At 36.1% G+C, this 19817-nt stretch overlaps 1 protein-coding gene across 16 annotated transcripts in view; it reads left to right on the top strand.

Moving 5' to 3' along the window:
• Nucleotides 1-19817, top strand: part of CADPS2 (calcium dependent secretion activator 2) — a 592189-nt gene that overhangs the window by 306957 nt on the left and 265415 nt on the right. For all 16 annotated transcript variants that reach the window (XM_036246226.1, XM_036246225.1, XM_036246224.1 and 13 more), the window contains exon 7: nt 7803-7914. In XM_036246226.1, coding sequence (XP_036102119.1) covers nt 7803-7914 — 112 coding nt within the window. The remainder of the gene's footprint in view (nt 1-7802; nt 7915-19817) is intronic.

Below are 19817 nucleotides of genomic sequence, written 5' to 3'. Positions count from 1 at the left end.
AATTCTAAATTATTCAATTAAAAGTGATAGCCCTGCATATGTGTAATATTGAGGTCTTATAGTTACTTGGTATATTTTACAAGATCCATCAATGCACCTGTTTTACATGCACACTTGTTTCAGGATGGTTTTAGAGTGCTCATGACCATCATGAGCAGGACAATGACTGGTAGTAACCAACAGATACAGGGAAGGGATACCGCTCTCTTTATGTAACTAAAACATATTAAAGTTCACCTGCATTAAGGTACTGTAGCTGCAGGGGCAGAGACACAGCTATGTGTTCCCAGTCCGCCAGGCAAGTTGCCCTGGCATGCAGTTCCCGGGAAGGCATACAGCTGCAGATGACAGTTTGACACTCTTGAGGATGTGTACCATCCAGCCTTTCTGATCACCTCATTGCATCCCAGTGTCGAACATCTTTTATTCCTTAAAAAGCTTGTGAAGAGTGTCCATCTATTTTGTCAGCAAACACGAGTAATTGAAAATAACTCAAAGCAATCCTGACTCTTTATATTGAATTGGGTGAATTTAACTCATTTCTCCAGCAAATCCTTTATAGGACAGCAGAAAGAGAACCTGGACATATTTGAAATCAGTTGCAGAAAACTTGGACATATTTTTTACTTTCCCAAGGGAATATCTAAATCAGTGTTACCAAATATCTGTTGCTTGGATATTTAAGTTATGAACCAAAGCTTTCATTGAAGCAAATATTTTGGATGAATGTTACATCATGTTAGTCTTTAAAATGCCTAAATTATGAAAATAACTTATCTGTAGTTGGATTGCTTGTTAAAATAATTGCAGCTTCAAAAATCTTAATAATTATATGTAATTCTTTAAAGACTTTAATTTCTGCTCTTGTAGTTGGATCCCCTTATTTCATGTTTTCTGTTACAAAATGAGTGATATATTTGGAATTGTGTGCCATTGTTATTTGATTATTTTAATAACTCTATAGTAGAATTATGGTAATTTGGTGAAGAAAACATCATTTGTAAAAGCAATTGCTGGATTGGAAATAAAACAAAACTATCATGAAAAAAGAAGAGAGCTTATACTGTTCTTGCATACCAACCTGACAGACAATATAAAGGACACAGGTTACTTAGAATCCCAAAATATAAAATATTGTGAAATGAATTTAACACAGAATGTGTAGGAACTACCTAGAAGAAGAAGAAAGTTTAAGATTTAAGGAATGTTAAAACAAATTTTAATAAATGGAGATATCTTCCTTTTTCTTGAATAGAAACGTAGTTCAAAATATCTATTTTTTTTTTGTTCTTCTATTGTATATAATAATGCTACAATAATTCAAACAGTATAGCACATCTCAGGAGATAAATCTTTAGGACAGAAGATTTAACACCAAACCCAAGCTTATAATATAATATCAGAAATATATTTGACTTCTAAATCAAATGAGATTGGTATAAATGAAGAATTAAATGAAACTGCTATTTAATATCACTATTAAATTTCCGACAACTTGAAGATTTAAATTATGAAAATGTGTAAGGAATACAGGTTAATATTCATATAATTTTTGGTTTAGGAGAGACTCTTTAGGATGTCAAAATCCGACATTATAAATCAAATGGATGGAATTATGCTACCTTTTTGAAATTATACATTTTAAAAAGCTATAAACAAGAGTTAAATAGAAAATAACCAGGTATGACAGTATTTGCCATATGTATCAGAAACAGTAAATGTCTTTATCTTATAAAGAGTTTTGTAAAATCACTGATTAAAAGAAAGGCTACTAATAGAGAAATTGACAACAGTAATAAAAAGGCAAGTCATTTATCCATTTTGAGTGTGTTCTTTTGTGTGGTGTAAGTTGGTGGTCTAGTTTCACGTTTGTGCATGTACCTGTCAACTTTCCCAGCACCATTTATTGAAGAGACTGTCTTTACTCCATTGTATGCTCTTGCTTTCTTTGTCAAATATATATACATATATATATTTTTTTTTTAATCCTCACTGGAGGATATTTTTTCATTTATCTTCAGGCAGAGTAGGGGAGAGAGAGAGAGACAGAGACAGAGAGAGACAGAGAGAGAGAGACAGAGACAGAGACAGACAGACATCGATGTGAGAGAGACACATCGATTGGTTGCCTCCTCCAGTACCCTGACCAAGGTCAGTGACGAAACCACAAATGAGGCATATGCCCTTGGTTGGAATCGAACCTGGGACTCTTTGGTTTGTGGGCTGAAACTCTACTGCTGAGCCAAACTGGCCAGGGTCCTTTGTCAAATATTAATTGAGCATACTGTCTTGGGTCAATTTCTGCATTCTCTATTCTGTTCCATTGATCTGTGTGCCTGTTCTTATGCCAGTACCAGGCTGTTTAGATTACAATGGCTTTGTAGTAAATTTTGATGTCTGGTATTGTGATCCCTCCAATCTTGTTCTTCTTTTTCAAGATTGCTGTGGCTATTTGGGGTCTTTTTTGATTCCATATAGAGAACTGGAGAGTATTATGCTAAGTGAAATAAGCCAGTCAGAGAAAGACAAGTATTACATGATCTCACTTATATATGGAATCTAATGAAAAAGTAAACTGATGAACAAAATAGATCCAGAGACTTGTGGCACAGACTGACGAATCTCAGGGAAGGGGGAAGGGGAGCTGGGAAGAGATAAACCAAAGAACTTATATGCATATATGCATAACCCATGGACACAGACAGTAGTACAGTGAAGGCCTGGGGAGTGGGGTGGAGGGTGTCAGAGGGGGAGAAAAGGGTGACATCTGTAATACTTACAACAATAAAAATAATTTTTAATCCTCACCCAAATATATTTTTCCATTGATTTTTTTTTTTTTTTTTAAATATAATGGAAGGGAAGAAGGAAGAGAGAGAAACACTGATGTGAGAGAGACACATTGATTGGTTGACTCCCACACGACCCTGATCAGGGCTGGAATCAAAACTGCAACTGAGGTATGTGTCCTTGATTGGGAATTCGAACCTGTGACTCTTTGGTCCACAAGCCGATGCCCTAACCACTGAGAAAACCACCCAGGGTGACAATAAAAATAAATTTTAAAAAATCCAAGTCATAAGAGAAATGCAGATGACTGATAAAGAAAAAGTGCTCCATCTCAGAAGTAATTAAAAAATGCAATTTAACCCTCTTCAGCTCTGTATGATATGATTTATTACATGTATTTATGAACTTACACATCTGTCTTCCCTGCCAGTCTGAGCAATTCAGCACAGGATCTGTTTTGATTTTTTTTTGAATGACTACCCTTTCCCAATGCCAGTCACACAATTGGATGGACCAAAGGATGTAGAAATGGATGCAATAATTTTTGAAGATTCATATATCTTATTTAATTTTCCAGTGCTGGTTATAGATAAGGAATGCAGGTTGAGCCTGTTTCTTGTTCTGTTTTTAGCTTCTATAGTCATGAGTGTATTCTACGTTCACAAGAAGATTTTTGAGTTAAGGGGTTTGAATAACATTTATATTGTGCATGATTTTCAACACACTTTAAAACAAATATGCTAGTAATTTCTGAAAATCCTTTCAGGTTGCAATTTAAATCTAGTTCTCTAGATTCTCTGAGAGACCGTGGGAGGTACCCAGCTATTAAGAGTAAGGGAAAGGAAGCCTATTGATCAGGCTTTATTTATGTGTGATGTGGGGGATGGAGCAATGATGAGAGAAAATAAACTGCTAACAGGAACAAAAAAGAATACAAGGCTGGGGTAGGAGGAATATATGTTTGCTGTATATAATAATAAAATCATTATCTGTAACCTTGTATTAGAATATATGTTCCAAGAAGACAGACTGTGGTTGCAGACACTGGAATATTGGCTGGTACATAAAGAGGCAATAGCTTTTTCTGAAAGAATAAAGGTCCACATTCAGCTTTGTGTCCTCTTTATTTATTTTTTCATTTTACATCATGGGTGGTTTTACATCACTTTCACAACCATCATTATAAGTAGCAAAGTATTCCATTGTATGCCACATACTTTACATAATCAGTCCTCTAATATCAGTTGCTTGTTTTTGCTGTTATACATAATTCTACATGACTATGTTCCTACTTACCATCTTTTCAGTGCTCATGATTCTTTTGTTAGGACAAATTCCTAGAAACGGCCTTACTGAATCAGTAGACATGAACATATATTTTGGCTCCTGATACAAATTTCCCAGTATACTTTATTTAATAGCAAATACATAATTAACGTCAGTTATTTCCACTGGTATATGAACTACCCTATGTTTTCATAGCCAGGAAGTCTTGCTGTCTTGTAAAAGTGATTTGTAGATATTTTATTCATTTGAAGATTTACATTGGAAGTCTGAATCCTCATAAATTATACATAAATAGAAGTAGAAAAAGGCAATGTATTTTGAGTCAAAGAAAATTGACAGCAAGGGTAATATATTATTTTCTCACATAATACAGAGAAAAGAGTAGGAAGATAATTACTGGTATTAATTCCTGAAGTATTTAAACATGCCAATTAAGTAGAAAACAAGGAAATGTCTTGGCAGATGTTGTAGATAGGCATGTTATGTTCTTCCCTCTTTCCCTTGCCTTTTTTGGGGGGTGGAGGTAGAAGGGCTTTGGTTTTTAATGCATTCATTCCAGAATTCATAAGCATTTTCTAACTATATATATCTTTTTAACTTTATTTATCATAGGAGAAACTGTTCAAGTGTTGGTGTCAGTTTATGTTTGTAGCCTGGAATGTTTGTAAGAACAATTAAGTGCCACCATATTTATATTTATGCACTCCTTTAAAATTGCACTGTCTTGTCAAATGTCAGTAAAAGCTTAGTCTAGGATCTGCCAGTCCTTGCACCTTAACTTCTCCCCATCTGAAAGCACGTTATTGAAGCCTTTCTCGCAGGAGCTGGTCTTCAGCATTCCCTGCTCTTGACTCAGAGGTTCCAGACCTCATATGTAAATGTATTCCTGTAGAGTACCTGTGGGGTGCTGTGTATGCACCTGTCCCCTGCTTTGTTTGTCATATTGGTTTGGGGAATGGATATCCTGGATTCCCTGCCAAGTTCTAAATTACTAATGACTTCCTGTAAATTTTAGCTAACTCCTTATTTTCTAATAAGTTACTGTCTCTGCTTACAATATGTTGATTAGGTTATGTGAGTGGCTTCCTGTGTAGCATAGTGTTGGTTCTCTAATTTTTTTTTCTTTATTCATTTTAGAGAGAGAAGAAGTGAGAGGGAGAGAGAGATAGAAACATCAATGAAAGAGAACATTGATTGACCGCCTCCTGCATGCCCCCCACTAGGGATTTGGCCCACAATCTGGGCATGTGCCCTGACCGGGAATCGAACCAGCAACCTCTTGGTGCATGAGTCGATGCTCAATCACTGAGCCACACCAGCTGGGCTGGTTCTCTAATTTTATACAGGTCTAATCATTGAAAAATAATCATGGCCCTGGGATTGGAAAAGATAAACAGTTCATATTCAAAGAACATGGTTGCTATTGAACATTTTTACATTATCAAATAAACAACAAAAGTTGATAAATATAAAATTGATAAATTTACAAAATCTCTTTTGGTGAGAGACTGTAATCTTCTACCTTGCTGTATAAAGGATACAAAAAAATCAGTAAGGATAAAGTAGATTTAAACAGCACGGTTAACAAGCTTGATCTTACAGTCAGCCATGTATACAATATTGTAATAACCATGTTGAATACTTTTTTCCCCTCAAGTACTCATAGAAAAGTTACACACACACACACACACACACACACATTTTGGAATATATTTTGTATATAAAATATATAAAATGCAATTATAAGAAAATGTCTCAATGGGTAAGTTTTCCAAATGTAACCACTTGACACCAAACAAAGAAGGATGTGTCATGGGGGTCTACTCCAGAGTTCTTGACCACATTGCCTGACTATCTTCAAAGCTTAAGGTTCTACACACTGAATTGAGAAATGTTCTCTTCTTCCATATTTTGGTTCTGGATCTATTTTTATTTATTTATTTTAATTATTTTAAATTGATTTTTAGAGAGAGAGGAAGGGAGAGGGAGAGAGAGAAACCTCCATGTGAGAACTATCTATCCGCTGCTTCCTGCATGTCCCCTTCAGGGGATGGAGCCAGCAACCTGGGCACCCTGACCAGGAATTAAACTAGCAACCCTTTGGTGCATGGGACAGTGCCCAGCCAACTGAGCCACGCCTGCCAGGGCTGGATCTATTTTTATTTTTACTCCTATTTTAGCTCTACTTTCTCTCAGACCATCTTCTATAAAATGACAAAAGATTGCCCTGGCCGGTTTGGCTCAGCGGTTAGAGCATCGACCTGTGGTCCGGAGAGACCCGGGTTCGGTTCCCGCTAAGGGCATGTACCTGGGTTGCAGTTTGTCCCTGGCCCTGGTTGGTCGTGCGGGTGGCAGCCACTCGATGTGTCCCTTTCACGTCGATGTTTCTCTTTCTCTCTCTCTTCCTCTCCCTCCCACTCTATCTGTACAAAAAATGGAAAAGTGTCCTCGGGTGAGGATTAAAAAAAAAAAATGACAAAAGATTCTTTGCTAACTCCTTTCTACAAGTCTAAAATGGAAATTAAGCTGTTTTCTCATACTAATTGAATCATTCTCTTTCCTCTGGCATATAACTCTAATTTAAAAAGATCAAACTGTGTCTGGATGTAGTTTCTTTAGTAATTGAAATGCCATGGATTTAATGTACACGCACTGTGATATAACTGCATTGACGAGGAAGTCATCACAATTATTTGTTTAATTTTTATTACACTTTTCCTCAGTTTTATGTGTTTCCCAAGCTTTCTGAATAAAGTTTATAAAATAAATTTAAATAGTTCCATGAAAATGCTAAATTATTTGTTTCATTTTTAAATAATATAAACAACATAAAAAATTTGTACTTTTATTTGGTGATTTATTTTAACAACGTTTTACTTTGTTAAATTTCACTTTTTCTTTCTCTTATATATATTTTTCTCAATGGCATTTTCTTCATGCTGTGCTGAATAACGCCTGTGGTCTCTTAGAGTTATTAATATGATTTTTTAGTATCAGCTGTGTGCCAGTCAGGTTTGTAAAATATACTAGAATGAATTGGTGTGTGGTAAAAATGAGATGCTGTTCATTAAAAGATAAGCCAAGCAAAGATGTTATTTTATGATGATGATTTGCAGAGCCAGATGCTGGTAGACTTATCCCATTCTTAGGAGACTGTACTGGGAAATTAACAGGAAAACACTCATTTTTATGATGCTTATTTTTTTCCCTTTGACAAGAACTTAAAAAAAAAAAACATGTAAAGTAATAAGCTTGAGATAATTAACTTCACTTTTATAAAATATCTAGTAAAGACTTTTCAAGAAAAGATGGTGAAATACCTTCTGTACGCAAAAATAATTTTCAGGGAAACTACTGCTTATGTGAACAAACCCTTACCATTCTCCCTAGCCATCCATAAAAATGGTGTCATATTTGAATTAATCAAATAATAGATATCAATAGCTGCATCTGTAATGTTTTACCTTAACCTAAGTGCTTATCACACATTAGTTTTGCATTGTAGTATACTATTTTTTGGAACACCTGAATACTTATTATAAGCTGTAAAGTTTATTGTTCTTTTCCTTCTTGATTCAGCCATCTGTGAGAAACAAAGGCAAAGATAAATATATCATTGAGCCACAAAATATTTATATTGCTTAATATGTCTTCTAAGAAGACACCTTTATCTGGGAAAAACCAATGCTCTTATCTCAAAGAAAATGTTTGCTACTTCCTTGCAGGTGGGGAACTCAAGGAGACTTCACTACAACCCATCCTAGGCCCGTGGTCAAAGTAAAACTCTTCACAGAGAGCACTGGAGTCCTGGCCCTTGAAGATAAAGAACTGGGAAGGGTGAGTTGCAGTCAGCTCCGTGTGTCCGAGGTCATACAATTCTAACTTCTTTTGATTCAGAGGAATTCCCCCCCAACCCAGCTTACATCTCTAATTTATTAAACATAATTGTCAATAACATAGTGTCATGATTGGCTTTGGGTGTATAGGGTACATATACGATCATAGTCACCAATTCAGTCATTCTTCTTACATATACTTCACAGGCCAACTTGTGCTTTTTGGAAAAAGGTAATTCTTATTAAAGCATTTCTGTCCATAGGTTAAGAGTATCACTCCTTTATATTTGAAGTCATCTTCTCTTTATGTTTAGTATAATGAGACTAATTACAAACGTCTCTTAAATGTATTTATCTTTTTTATCTCTCCCATTTTCCCTGGAAGAACATTTTCCTCACCCACCTTTTAACATTGAATTACTTTTTTCCTTATAGTCAATTCCTCATACTCAGAATATATTTATCCTCTAATTTGAGTATATAATCTCTTTACTTAGCTTCTTCTAGCAGGAGGTTTAAAAAAGTATCTGAGTCTCGTTCACGAAGTAGAAGTGTTCCAGTGAGTAGGCTATGAGGTCATCATCTGTAATGTGAATCTGTCTCACCCAGTCCTGAGCACTGTATTTACAGATGTTATCCATGGAATAAAACCTTCACAAATCTTACTTGAAATTTCTGGTGCTGATGGACAGCCTGTGTGATGCTAGGATTATTGTGTATACTGGAAACTTTTCCCCCAAAGTTGGGATTTCTATTCATTTTAAATCCTCCTCTTCTAAGTCCTTTGCACCTTTGTATTTTCTTTGTTGCTAAGGGTTTTATGAATCTATACTCACACTTAAATTCTAGATTTCCTCTTCTGTTTCCTTGGTGCATATATTTGTTAATACCCAACAGAGCTAAGCAATGTTCACTGTGTGCTTGTATATTTCTGCATTTATTCATTCAACCAAGATGTACAGGTAGCATAATCTAATAGAAGAGTCTTAGAGATTACACCTGGTCCGATGGATTTATGAATCAAGGTATTACATTTGAACTATCATTAAAATAACTTTACCTTATTTCCTGTTGTAACTATTTCTCACTGTTAAATAGCAGGTATTTTAAGTTCAATGCATAATAAAATTCTTTTTTTTTAATTAATTAATTTATTTTTGTTAGAGATGTTTCTCCTTTTTCCCCCACTGATTTCCCCCTCCCTCTCTCTCCCCACCCTGTCCTCAGCTTTATTGTCCATGTCCATTGTTCATGCACACATGCATATAAGTTCTGTGATTTATCTCTCCCCCACAACCCCCTATTCTGGGGATTGTCAGTCTGTACCCCACTTTCATGTCTCTGGGACTACCCCATTCCTCAGACTGTTATGTTCATTATATTCCACAAATAAGTGAGATCATAAGATACCTGTCTTTTTATATTTGGCTTGTTTCACTTAGGATAATACTTTACAGGTCCCTCCATGTCATCTCAAAGGATAAGAGATGTTTCTTTCTTACAGCTGCATAGTACTCCATTGTGTATATGTACCACAGCTGTTGTATCTATTCATTTATTGCTGGACATTTGGGCTGTAGCCAGATGTTAGCTATTGTAAATAGTGCTGCTATGAACATGGGGGTAAATATATTATTTCTTATTGGTGTTTCAGGCATCTTAACGTATATTCCTAGAAATGGGATCACTGGGTCAAATGGCAATTCAATTTTTAATTTTTTGAGGTAACACCATATTGTTTTCCATAGTGGCTGCACCACTCTGCATTCCCACCAGCAGTGTACTAAAGTCCCCTTTTCTCCACACCCTCGCCAACACTTGTTGTTTCATGATTCGTTGATGGCGGCCATTCTGACAGGTGTGAGGTTGTTGGTTTAATTTGCATCTCTCTGATGATTAGTTTTGTTGAGCATTTCTTCATATGTCTCTTAGCCATTTGTGTGTCCTGCTTGGAGAGGTGTCAATTTAGTTCTTCTGCCCATTTTTTTAATTGGGTTCTTTGTCTTCTTTTTGTTGAGTTGTATAAGCACTCTATATATATATTGGAAATTGACCCCTTACCTGATTATCATTGGCAATTATGCTCTCCGATACAGTGGGTTGCCTTTCAATTTTGATGACTGTATCTTTTGCTGTGCAGAAGATTTTGAGTTTGATGTAGTCCCATGTGTTCATTTTCTCCTGTGTTTCTTTTGCCTTAGGTGATGTATCAGTGAAAATTCTCTTGAGTATGATGCCGAAATTTTGTTGCCTACATTTTCTTCTAGGATTTTTATGGATTCATGAGTCACATTTAAGTCTTTTATCCATTTTGAGTTTATTCTACTGTATGGTGTTAAGTTGATGGTCTAGTTTCATTTTTTTTGCATGTAGCTGTCCAATTTTCCCAGCACCATTTATTAAAGAGGCTGTCTTGACTCCACTGTATGCTTTTGCCACCTTTGTCAAATATTAATTGAGTATATTGCCTTGGGTCCATTTCTGGGTTCTGGGTTCTGTTCCACTGGTCTATATGCCTGTTCTTGTGCCAGTACCAGGCTGTTTTGATTACAGTGGCTTTGTAGTATAACCTGAAATGTGGTAATGTAATCCCTCCTACTTTGTTCTTTTTTTAAGATTGCTGTAGCTATTCGAGGTCTTTTTTGGTTCCTTATGAATTTTGAAATATTCATAGTAGTCCTGTGAAGTATGTCGTTGGTATTTTGATGGTGATTGCATTGAATCTATAGATTGCTTTGGGTAGTGTGGACATTTTAATGATGTTAATTCTTCCAATCCATGAACAGGGTATGTGCTTTCAATTTTCTATATCTTTCTTTATTTATTTTTTCAATGACCCGTAGTTTTCTATGAATAGGTCCTTTATTTCTTTGGTTAAGTTTATTCCTAGGTATCTTAGTTTTTTGCTGCAATGGTAAATGGGATTGTTTTCTTTTTAGTTTCTCTTTCTGTGAGTTCATCATTGGTGTATAAGAATGTCACTGATTTCTTGATGTTAATTTTGTATCCTGGTACTTTGCCAAATTCATTTATTAAGTCTAGTAAATTTTTGATGGAGTCTTTGGGGTTTTTAACATATAGTATCATGTCATCTGCGAATAATGACAGTTTTACTTTCTCCTTTCCAATTTGGATCCCTTTTAAATTTTTCTTCCTGTCTGATGGCTGTGGCTAAGACTTCCAGTACTATGTTAAATAAGAGTAGTGAATGTGGGCATATCCCTGTCTTGTTCCTGTTCTTAAGGAAAATGCTTTTAGTTTTTGCTCATTTAGTATGATATTGGCTGTAGGTCTTTCATATATGGCCTTTATTATGTCAAGATATGATCCCTCTATTCCCACATTGCAGAGCGTTTTTATCAGAAATGGTTGCTGGATTTTTTCAAAGGCATTTTCGGCATCTATTGATATGATCATGTGGCTTTTATTTTACTTTGGGGTATCACATTTATTGATTTGCGAATATTGTACCAGTCTTGCATCCCTGGGATGAATCTCACTTGATCATGGTGAATAATTTTTTTGATGTATTACTAGATACAATTTGCTAGAATTTTGTTCAGGATTTTGGTGTCTGTTTATCAGGGATATTGGCCTGTAGTTTTCTTTCTTTGTAGTGTCTTTTTCTGCTTTTGGAATTAGAATGATGCTGGCTTCATAAAATGAGTTTGAAAGTGTTCTTTCTTCTTGAATTTTTTGAAATAGTTTGAGGAGAAGGGGTGTTAGTTCTTTTTTGAATGTTCTGTAATACTCCCCCGTGAAGCCATCTGGGCCTGGGCTTTTGTTTGCTGGGAGAGTCTTGATTACCTCTTCAATTTCCTTAGTTGGTATTGGTATGTTCAAGTTTTCTGTCTCTTCCTGGTCCAGTTTTGGGAGACTATGTGTTTCTAGAAATTTGTCCATTTTGCTTAGATTGTCAAAAGTGTTGCCATATAATTGTTCATAGTGGTTGTTAATGATCTTTTGTATTTCCGTGGTGTTGGTTGTTACTTCTCCTCTTTCATTTCTGATTTTGTGTATTTGGGTTCTCTCTCTTTGTTTCTTGGTGAGTCTAGCTAAGGGTCCATCAATCATGTTTATCTTTTCGAAAAACCAGCTCTTTGTTTCATTCTTTGAATTGTTTTTTTTTGTTTTTTTTTTTTGACTCTATGTCCTTTGTTTCTGCTCTGATCTTTACTATTTCCTTCCTTCTACTTGCTCTGGGGTTTTCTTTTTGTTTTCTCTCTAGTTCTATAAGTTGTGAGGCTATATAGTCTATTAGAGTTTTTTCTTGTTTTTTGAGGTAGGCCTGTAGTGCTATGAACTTCCCTCTCAGATCTGCTTTTGCTGCATCCCATAGATTTTGTATCTTCATTTTCATTGGTTTCTAGGAAGTTTTTAATTTCTTCCTTGATCTCCTCAGTAACCCATTCATTGTTTAATAACATGCTATTTACCTCCATGTTTTCAAATGTCTTTGAATGTTCTTGTTGCAATTTATTTCTAGTCTCATGCCATTGTGATCTGAGAAGATGCTTGATATGATTTCAGTCTTCTTGAACTTGTAGAGACTTAGTTTGTGTCCTAACATGTGGTCTGTCTTTGAGAATGTCCCATGTGCACTTGAGAAGAATGTGAATTCTGTAGTTTTCGGGTGTAATTCTCTGTAGATATCTATTAAATCCATTTGGTCTAGTGCTTCACTTAGAGTCTCTGTTTCCTTGCTAATTTTTTGTCTAGAGGATCTATCCAGTGATGTCAGTGGGGTTTTGAAGTCCCCTGCTATGATTGTATTGCTGTCAATTTCTCCTTTGAAGTCCTCCTTAATATATTTTGGTGTTCCTATATTGGGTGCATATATGTTTATCAAGGTTATATCTTCCTGTTTGATAGATCCTTTCAATATTATGTAGTGGCCTTCTTTGACTCTAGTTATGGCCTTCATTTTGAAATCTATTTTATCAGATATGAGTATTGCTACCACAGCTTTTTTTCCTTTCCATTTGCATGGAAGATTTTTTTCCATCCCTTCACTTTCAACCTATGTGAGTCCTTTGTTGTGAGGTGGGTCTCTTGTAAACAACATAGAGTCATGCTTTCTTATCCAATCAGCTACTCTGTGTCTTTTTATGGGAGCTTTCAATCCATTTACATTTAAGGTGATTATAGATATGTACTTATTTATTGCCATTTTTGTTTAGTGTGGTTCTATTTTTCTTCCTATTTCTCCTGCTAATTACAGTAGTCCTTTTAACATTTTTTGCAGTGCTGGTTTGGTGTTATTGTATTCCCTTAGCCTTTTTTTTTTTTGTCTGGGAAGCTCTTTATTTGACCTTCTATTTTGAATTATAGCCTTGCTGGGTAGAGTAGTCTTGGATTCAGATCCTTGTTTTTCATGACCTTAATTACCTCATGCCTCTTGTGGCCTGTAGTGTTTCTGTTGAGAAGTCAGCTGAGAGCCTTATGGGGTTTCCTTTGTAGGTAACCTGTTGCTTATCTCTTGCTGCTTTTAGGATTCTCTCTTTGTCTTTCATTTTTGGCAGTTTGATTACTATGTGTCTTGGTTTGGGTTCTTTTTACTTGGGACTCTCTGTGCTTCTTGAACTTGAATGCCTTCTTCCTTCACCAAATTAGAGAAGTTTTCTGTCCCTATTTCTTCAAATATATTCTCTAACCCTTGCTCATTTTCTTCTTCTTTGGGGACTCCTATGATGGAAAGATTATTACGTTTCCAGTTGTCCCACAGTTTTCTTATGCTGTCTTCCTGTTTTTTAATTGTTTTTCCTTTTGGTTTTCTGATTCGTTGATTTTTTCTACCCTGTCTTCTAATTCACTCATCCAATCCTCCACTTCCTCTACTCTGCTGTTTAGACCTTCCAGTGTGTTCTTTATTTCTGATATGTCATTCTTCATTTCTTCTTGGTGGTTTTTAATTTCTATCTGGTTGATTTTCAACATTTCTATGTCTTTATTCATGATGGTTATGTCCTTACACATGCTGTTGAGTTTCCTCAAGATCTTGGCTCTGAATTCTAGTTCTGTTAACTGCACCTCATTTATCTCATCTTCAGTAGAGGTCTCTTGTCCTTTCTTTTGGCATTTGTTTGTTTGTTTCACCATTTTGGCTATCTCAGTGGGCTTTGGAGCCTGCCAGATTTTCCCTGTGGGTATTGGTTTTCTGCTGTTTGTGGCACCTTCTGCTGGGTTTGGATGAGTGTGGGAGGACTCAGGTTAAATACCACTCTCAGGTCTTACCTTCCTGTGCAGAGTTGCAAATTTAGGAATAGTTTAGTTATTTTCTACCTTCTTGCCGGGAGGCTATTAGTTGCAGTTACTTGAAGAGACTTGGCTTCTCAGTTGAATGAATAACTCCCTCAAGTGTTCAGTATAAGGGGATTTCCCGAGGGTGGGGCAGTGCTAGTTGTTAATGAGCCTCAATTTGTATTTCTGTGGCCACCTGGATGGGGTTGAATCTCCAAGGAGGGACCACCGCCTTTCCCCAGAGCCCTGGGAAGGAGTAAGATGACCAATGTCCTGTGTGGCCGCAACTTAGTGAAAGCTCTGAGTGCTCTCAAAATCCTGAGTGTCCCCACACAGTTCCAGTCCAGTCTGCCCTCCCTCTGCCAGAGCCCAATGTGAGTGGCTGTGGCTATTTTAGCATCTGTCTTGGCTCTGGGCTGTGGAGCCACTTGGGAGTGTAACCCTGAGGGTGCTGCTCACAGCTAAGCTGTTGCTGTCTGTCGGCTCCCAGCCCCCCTCTCTCTCCTCTGCAATCCTACCAGGATTGAGTCAGTGTCCCTAGTTATATGGCCCTCCAAGCTGGTTTTCTGTTACTTTTACCTGATGATTTGTCTTTATTTTTGTTGCAATTCCAGTTTGGTCCTGGGAGATGGTTGTGTGCTTCCATTAACTCTGCCACCATTTTTTGAGTCTGTATAATTCTTGAGATATTTTTATGCACTTCTCAGCTTGCTAAATATATATTTAAGCAATTTTTAAATTGTTTACCTAGGTGGCATATTTCTAATCAGTTTGTATTCTGAGAAAGGCCTTCTGCTCACTTGCTCCCTTTATATAAGAAAAGATAACTTTTCTGTCTATACAGGTTTTTTCAACCTCAGCACTATTGATATTTTGAGCAGGATAATTCCTTATTGTTGGGTATCCTCCTGTGCATTTTATGGTATTTAGCCGCATCCATCCCACTCAGTTGATGCCAGTAGTTCCCCTCCACCTTTAAGGTAATCAAGAAATATCTCCAAATATATCCTGGAAGGTGTGCAAAAACACTCCTGCTTGAGAATCATTGATCTAAACTAATGACCTTAGTAGGTTCCATGACTATAAATATCATTTGTGTATTAATGACTTCTAGTTAATTATTTTTATTCCTTCGAGATTCAGATTTATATATCCAACCTATATACTTGGTATCTTTCACTGTATATTAATGGATATCTCAAACTAACTGTTTTTGAAATAGAACTAATGATTAGTACCCCATAAAGTCTTTCATAGAGGCAGTTGTGAAGCCAATGACATTGACATTCTCTTTGATTTTCCTTCCTTCATCCTAATTCAAGATACCCTGATTTCTCACATATACTTCAGTGGTAGGCTGCTTATTACTTTTCCTTTTATCATCTTATCGCCTTTGATCCAATTTTCACACCTCAGTCACTGTGACCTACTTAAAACTCTAAATAAATCACATTATTTTGTCTTTAAAATCATCCAATGTTTTCTAATTTCTTTGAAATAAAAATCAAATTCCTTGTCAGAGTGTAGCCTGCCCAAGAGGGGTTCTCAACATGTGTATTTGGGGCCCTGGCCGGTTTGGCTCAGCAGTTAGAGCGTCAGCCCTCAGATCAACATGTGTATTTGGGGATCTTAGTTTTTAAAGTGAATTTTTTAAATTAAAGTTTTAAGTAGCATTTGCACTCGAAAGATGAGTAACAGAACCCTTAAAATATATTTATACCGCCCTGGCCGGTTTGGCTCAGCGGTTAGAGCGTTGGCCTGCGGTCCTGAGAGACCCGGGTTCGGTTCCCGCTAAGGGCACGTACCTCGGTTGCAGTTTGTCCGCGGCCCTGGTCGGTTGTGCGGGTGGCAACCACTCGATGTGTCCCTTCACATTGATGTTTCTCTCTCTCTGTTCCTCTCTCTCCCTCCCACTCTACCTGAACAAAAAATGAAAAAAAAAAATGTCCTCGGGTGAGGATTAAAAAAATATATATATATATTTATACCACAGGAACATACTGCTGTATACCTACTAAAATACAAGAAAACTGACAATAAAAAATACTGACAAGGACACGAAGCAATAGAAACTTATTCTTTGCTACTGAAAATGCAAAATTGTATGGTCATTTATAATACAACTTGCCAGTTTTTTATAAAATTAAACATAGACTTACCATATGACTCAGCAATTGACCTCCTAGGTATTTAATGTTTGTCCTATATGTGAATGTTTATAGCAGCTTTATTCATAATTGCTAAAAACCAGAAGCAATACGATGTCCTTCAACAGAGGAATCGGCAAACATACTGTGGTACATCCCCACAGTGGAATACTACTCAGCAATAAGAAAATACAAGCTATTAATTCATGCAGCAACATAGATAAAACTTAGATGCAAGTGAAGGAAGTCAGACTCAAAAGACTGTATACTGTATAATTTGTAGCAAAAAGAGCAAAACTATTGGAACAGAAAACAGATGAGTGTTTGCCAAGGATTAATCAAGGGGGAAGTGGTTGGCTACAGAGTAATACACAGGTGAAGGAACCTTCTGCATAATTATGGGTATTGGATGTATGACTGTATATTTTCTGACCCACAGAATTGTACATCACAAAGAATGCATTTTAATGTATGCAAACACACACACACACACACACACACACACACACACACACCCCACGCCCCCCCCCAATCAACCAACAAACCGGGGTGTCAGGGCATCCCATCATAAAATAGAAACTGTGGCAAATGAACTTAATTGAATTACAAAGGTATGACACACTTGTACTGAAAGGGGTGAAGAGAAAAGCCCACTTAAGCAACCAAAGAAGAAAAGGTAACCTGCAAACACTACCTTAACCAAGTGATGAAGATTGACACTACCAGTGATGCCATGTAGCCATCATATACCTACATATGGCTACATATACCTCTAATATGATGTCATGAAAAGGACTCTCTTCATATCTGCAATATTCTTTCCAAAAACCTCAACATAAACCCAGTCTAATTATGGAGGGAAAAAATCAGACAAAAACAAATGGGGGGACGTTGCACAGGATAATTGGCCAGTATTTTTCAAGACTCTCAAGGTCATCAAAAACCAGACTGAGAAACTGTCACATAGATCAGAGAAGACTGAGGAGACAACTAAATGCTGTGTGGTGTCCTGGATTGGCTCTTGGATCACAAAGAGGACATTAATGGAAAATCTACTGGAATTCAAATAGAGTCTGGGGTTTAATTAATAGTAACATACTAATGTAGGTTTCATGGTTTTAACAAATGTACATAGCATATACTGTTAATTATGGGTGGAATTTTCCCAGGTATACCAGAACTTTCAATACCATCTTTGCAACTTTTCTGTAAACTTAAATTATCTCAGAATGCAAAGCTTGATTTTTCAAAAAAAAAAAAAAAATTATAATAAATAAGGCTTTAAATGAAATGTTATTAAAATAATATTTAAATATTTTTAAAAACCACTTCAGCATATATTTTATAAGAAACAAATATGTTCTTACACTTCAATTCCATTATCATACCTAGAAAATTTAATATTGATTCAATAATATGTGATAGTCAAGCTAGTCAACATTGAGAGTTCCCTGATTATCCCCACATGTCTATAAAAGCTCTCTTCCCTCTCATCCAGAATACAGTCCAGGGTCACGTCATGTATTGCATTTGATTGTTGTGACTCTTCAGTCTCCTTTACTTTATAATGCCCACCTCTATCCTTTTTTTCTTTTTTCATAATAATGACATTTTTTAAGAGTTTGAACTAATTTTGTAGAATATTTTTTATTCTGGATTTTTTTTTTGTTTTCATGATTGAATTCAGGTTAACATTTTTAGGAAAAACACTACCTATATGATGTTTTGTACTTTTCATTTTCATTGTATCATATCTGGAGTCATATAAAGGCAAAATTTTATTTTATTTTGGTGATGGTAATTAAACATGATTCTATTAGTTAATGACTCAGCTTGTACTCTCCCTGTCTTCAGCCTATAATCAGCACTGGTTCCTTTTAGTGATATTGGAATTCAAAAACCAACATTCTATGTATAATCATTTCTAGTTAAGAAATATGTATAACAAAAATAAAAAATCATGAGTTTACTGGTTCCCCACGGCGTCAATATATATATATATTCATTTTCTGTCTTATAATGCACACAAAATTCTTTCAGAACTACCATACAGTACCAGAGCCAACAATAAGCTTACAAAGTAAAGGTCAGTATTTCTTTGCAGTTCTTATTTTCTCGTTAGAATATATCCCAGCAAGGGTGTATGTCTGACTACTGTGTTAAAAAATAACTCAATGCAATGGAAGACAAAACTTCATGTTAATATTTTAAATAGGAAAAATTACTAAAGAAATGACAAGTTTAGTCATTATAGAGATTTTCCTCAGCAAATATATCAGATAATAGTTTTCACCTGAGCAACTCTCTAACAGACTTATTTAATCAGTTTTGCCCTACTGAGTAAGGTTCACTCCACTGAGTTTTATTCAGTGTGATTTTCTGGATCTCCACCCCTTGTCTATAAATTGAACGGGGTGACATGAAACTCTCTGTTGACATGGCTAGTTCCAATTTCCTATCATTGTATTAGTTTACTGGTCATTGTTACTGCTTACCATTCAAACAGAATCCCATTTAATCCTCTTTAAGACTGGTAGTATAAGTTCACGTTTAGATAAGGAAAGTGAGAATTGGAGAAGACCACTCAGTAAGTGCAAGAGTCAGGATTTCAACTCAGCTTAAACACCAAAGTTTATATCCTAAAACAATTATTAAACACAACATGTGATAAAATGAGGAAATTTGACAGTGCTTTAGAAATTATGGTGTGAGTATAGGCCAATTTAATATTATGGTCTAAGTCAGGAACCAACTATTATTTAAGCAAAGTCATTTTATGTATAGCCATTTAATACATTTTACATGTTTTATACAATGATTTGAATCTCCTTAGGGTACTCTCTGGCTGCCAGTGTCTTTTGGTTTCTGTAAGTGTTTTACAACTCTGTTTGCACATAAGAACCACCCCAGAGAGTATTTGAAAAGACATGTTCTGGGCCCACACTTTTTTTAGTTGGTTTGGGGTGAACCCAGAAAGAAGCATTTTAAGCACTTTTCAGGAGATTCTAATGCACATCTAGGATCGAGAATTGCTGTACACTGATGCTAATGTGCAGCCAGTATTTAGAACTAGTAACGAATAAAGACAAAAAATAATAGCATTTAGCCTTGTGAAATGATGGCTCAGAGTTAGATAGGTAGCAGCAGTGGAAGGTTGTGTTTTTGGCAAGTACTCAACATGCAGATTTTGTCGGTAGATGGCAGATGTCAATACTTGTTTATGGAAATGGAGGTGGCATATGGAGATTTTTCCTCTGAATTGGTGGCCAACCCTCCACCAGGTGCTCAGGGAATACCTGGAGGCAGAACAGGGAATTTTTAATATATGGGTAAGTCCTAGCAGATAAGTAGTTGACCACTCAAGCACCTAAAACTCTAAGGTTCATCATAATCAAGAGAATTTTGTCCCAGAAAACTTTAAAAGCAAGGCTTACCTATCATAGCCATATAAAAAAACCTAAATAATGATCCCACAGGACATCGATTTGTGGACAAGGCAGTTTCCATCGAGTTTTTC

The sequence above is a fragment of the Molossus molossus genome, unplaced genomic scaffold (assembly GCF_014108415.1).
Source record: "Molossus molossus isolate mMolMol1 unplaced genomic scaffold, mMolMol1.p scaffold_m16_p_7, whole genome shotgun sequence".
NCBI classification, from domain to species: domain Eukaryota; kingdom Metazoa; phylum Chordata; class Mammalia; order Chiroptera; family Molossidae; genus Molossus; species Molossus molossus.
The sequence above is the reverse complement of the archived record's forward strand: the minus strand, read 5'-3'. Positions and strand labels throughout refer to the sequence as shown.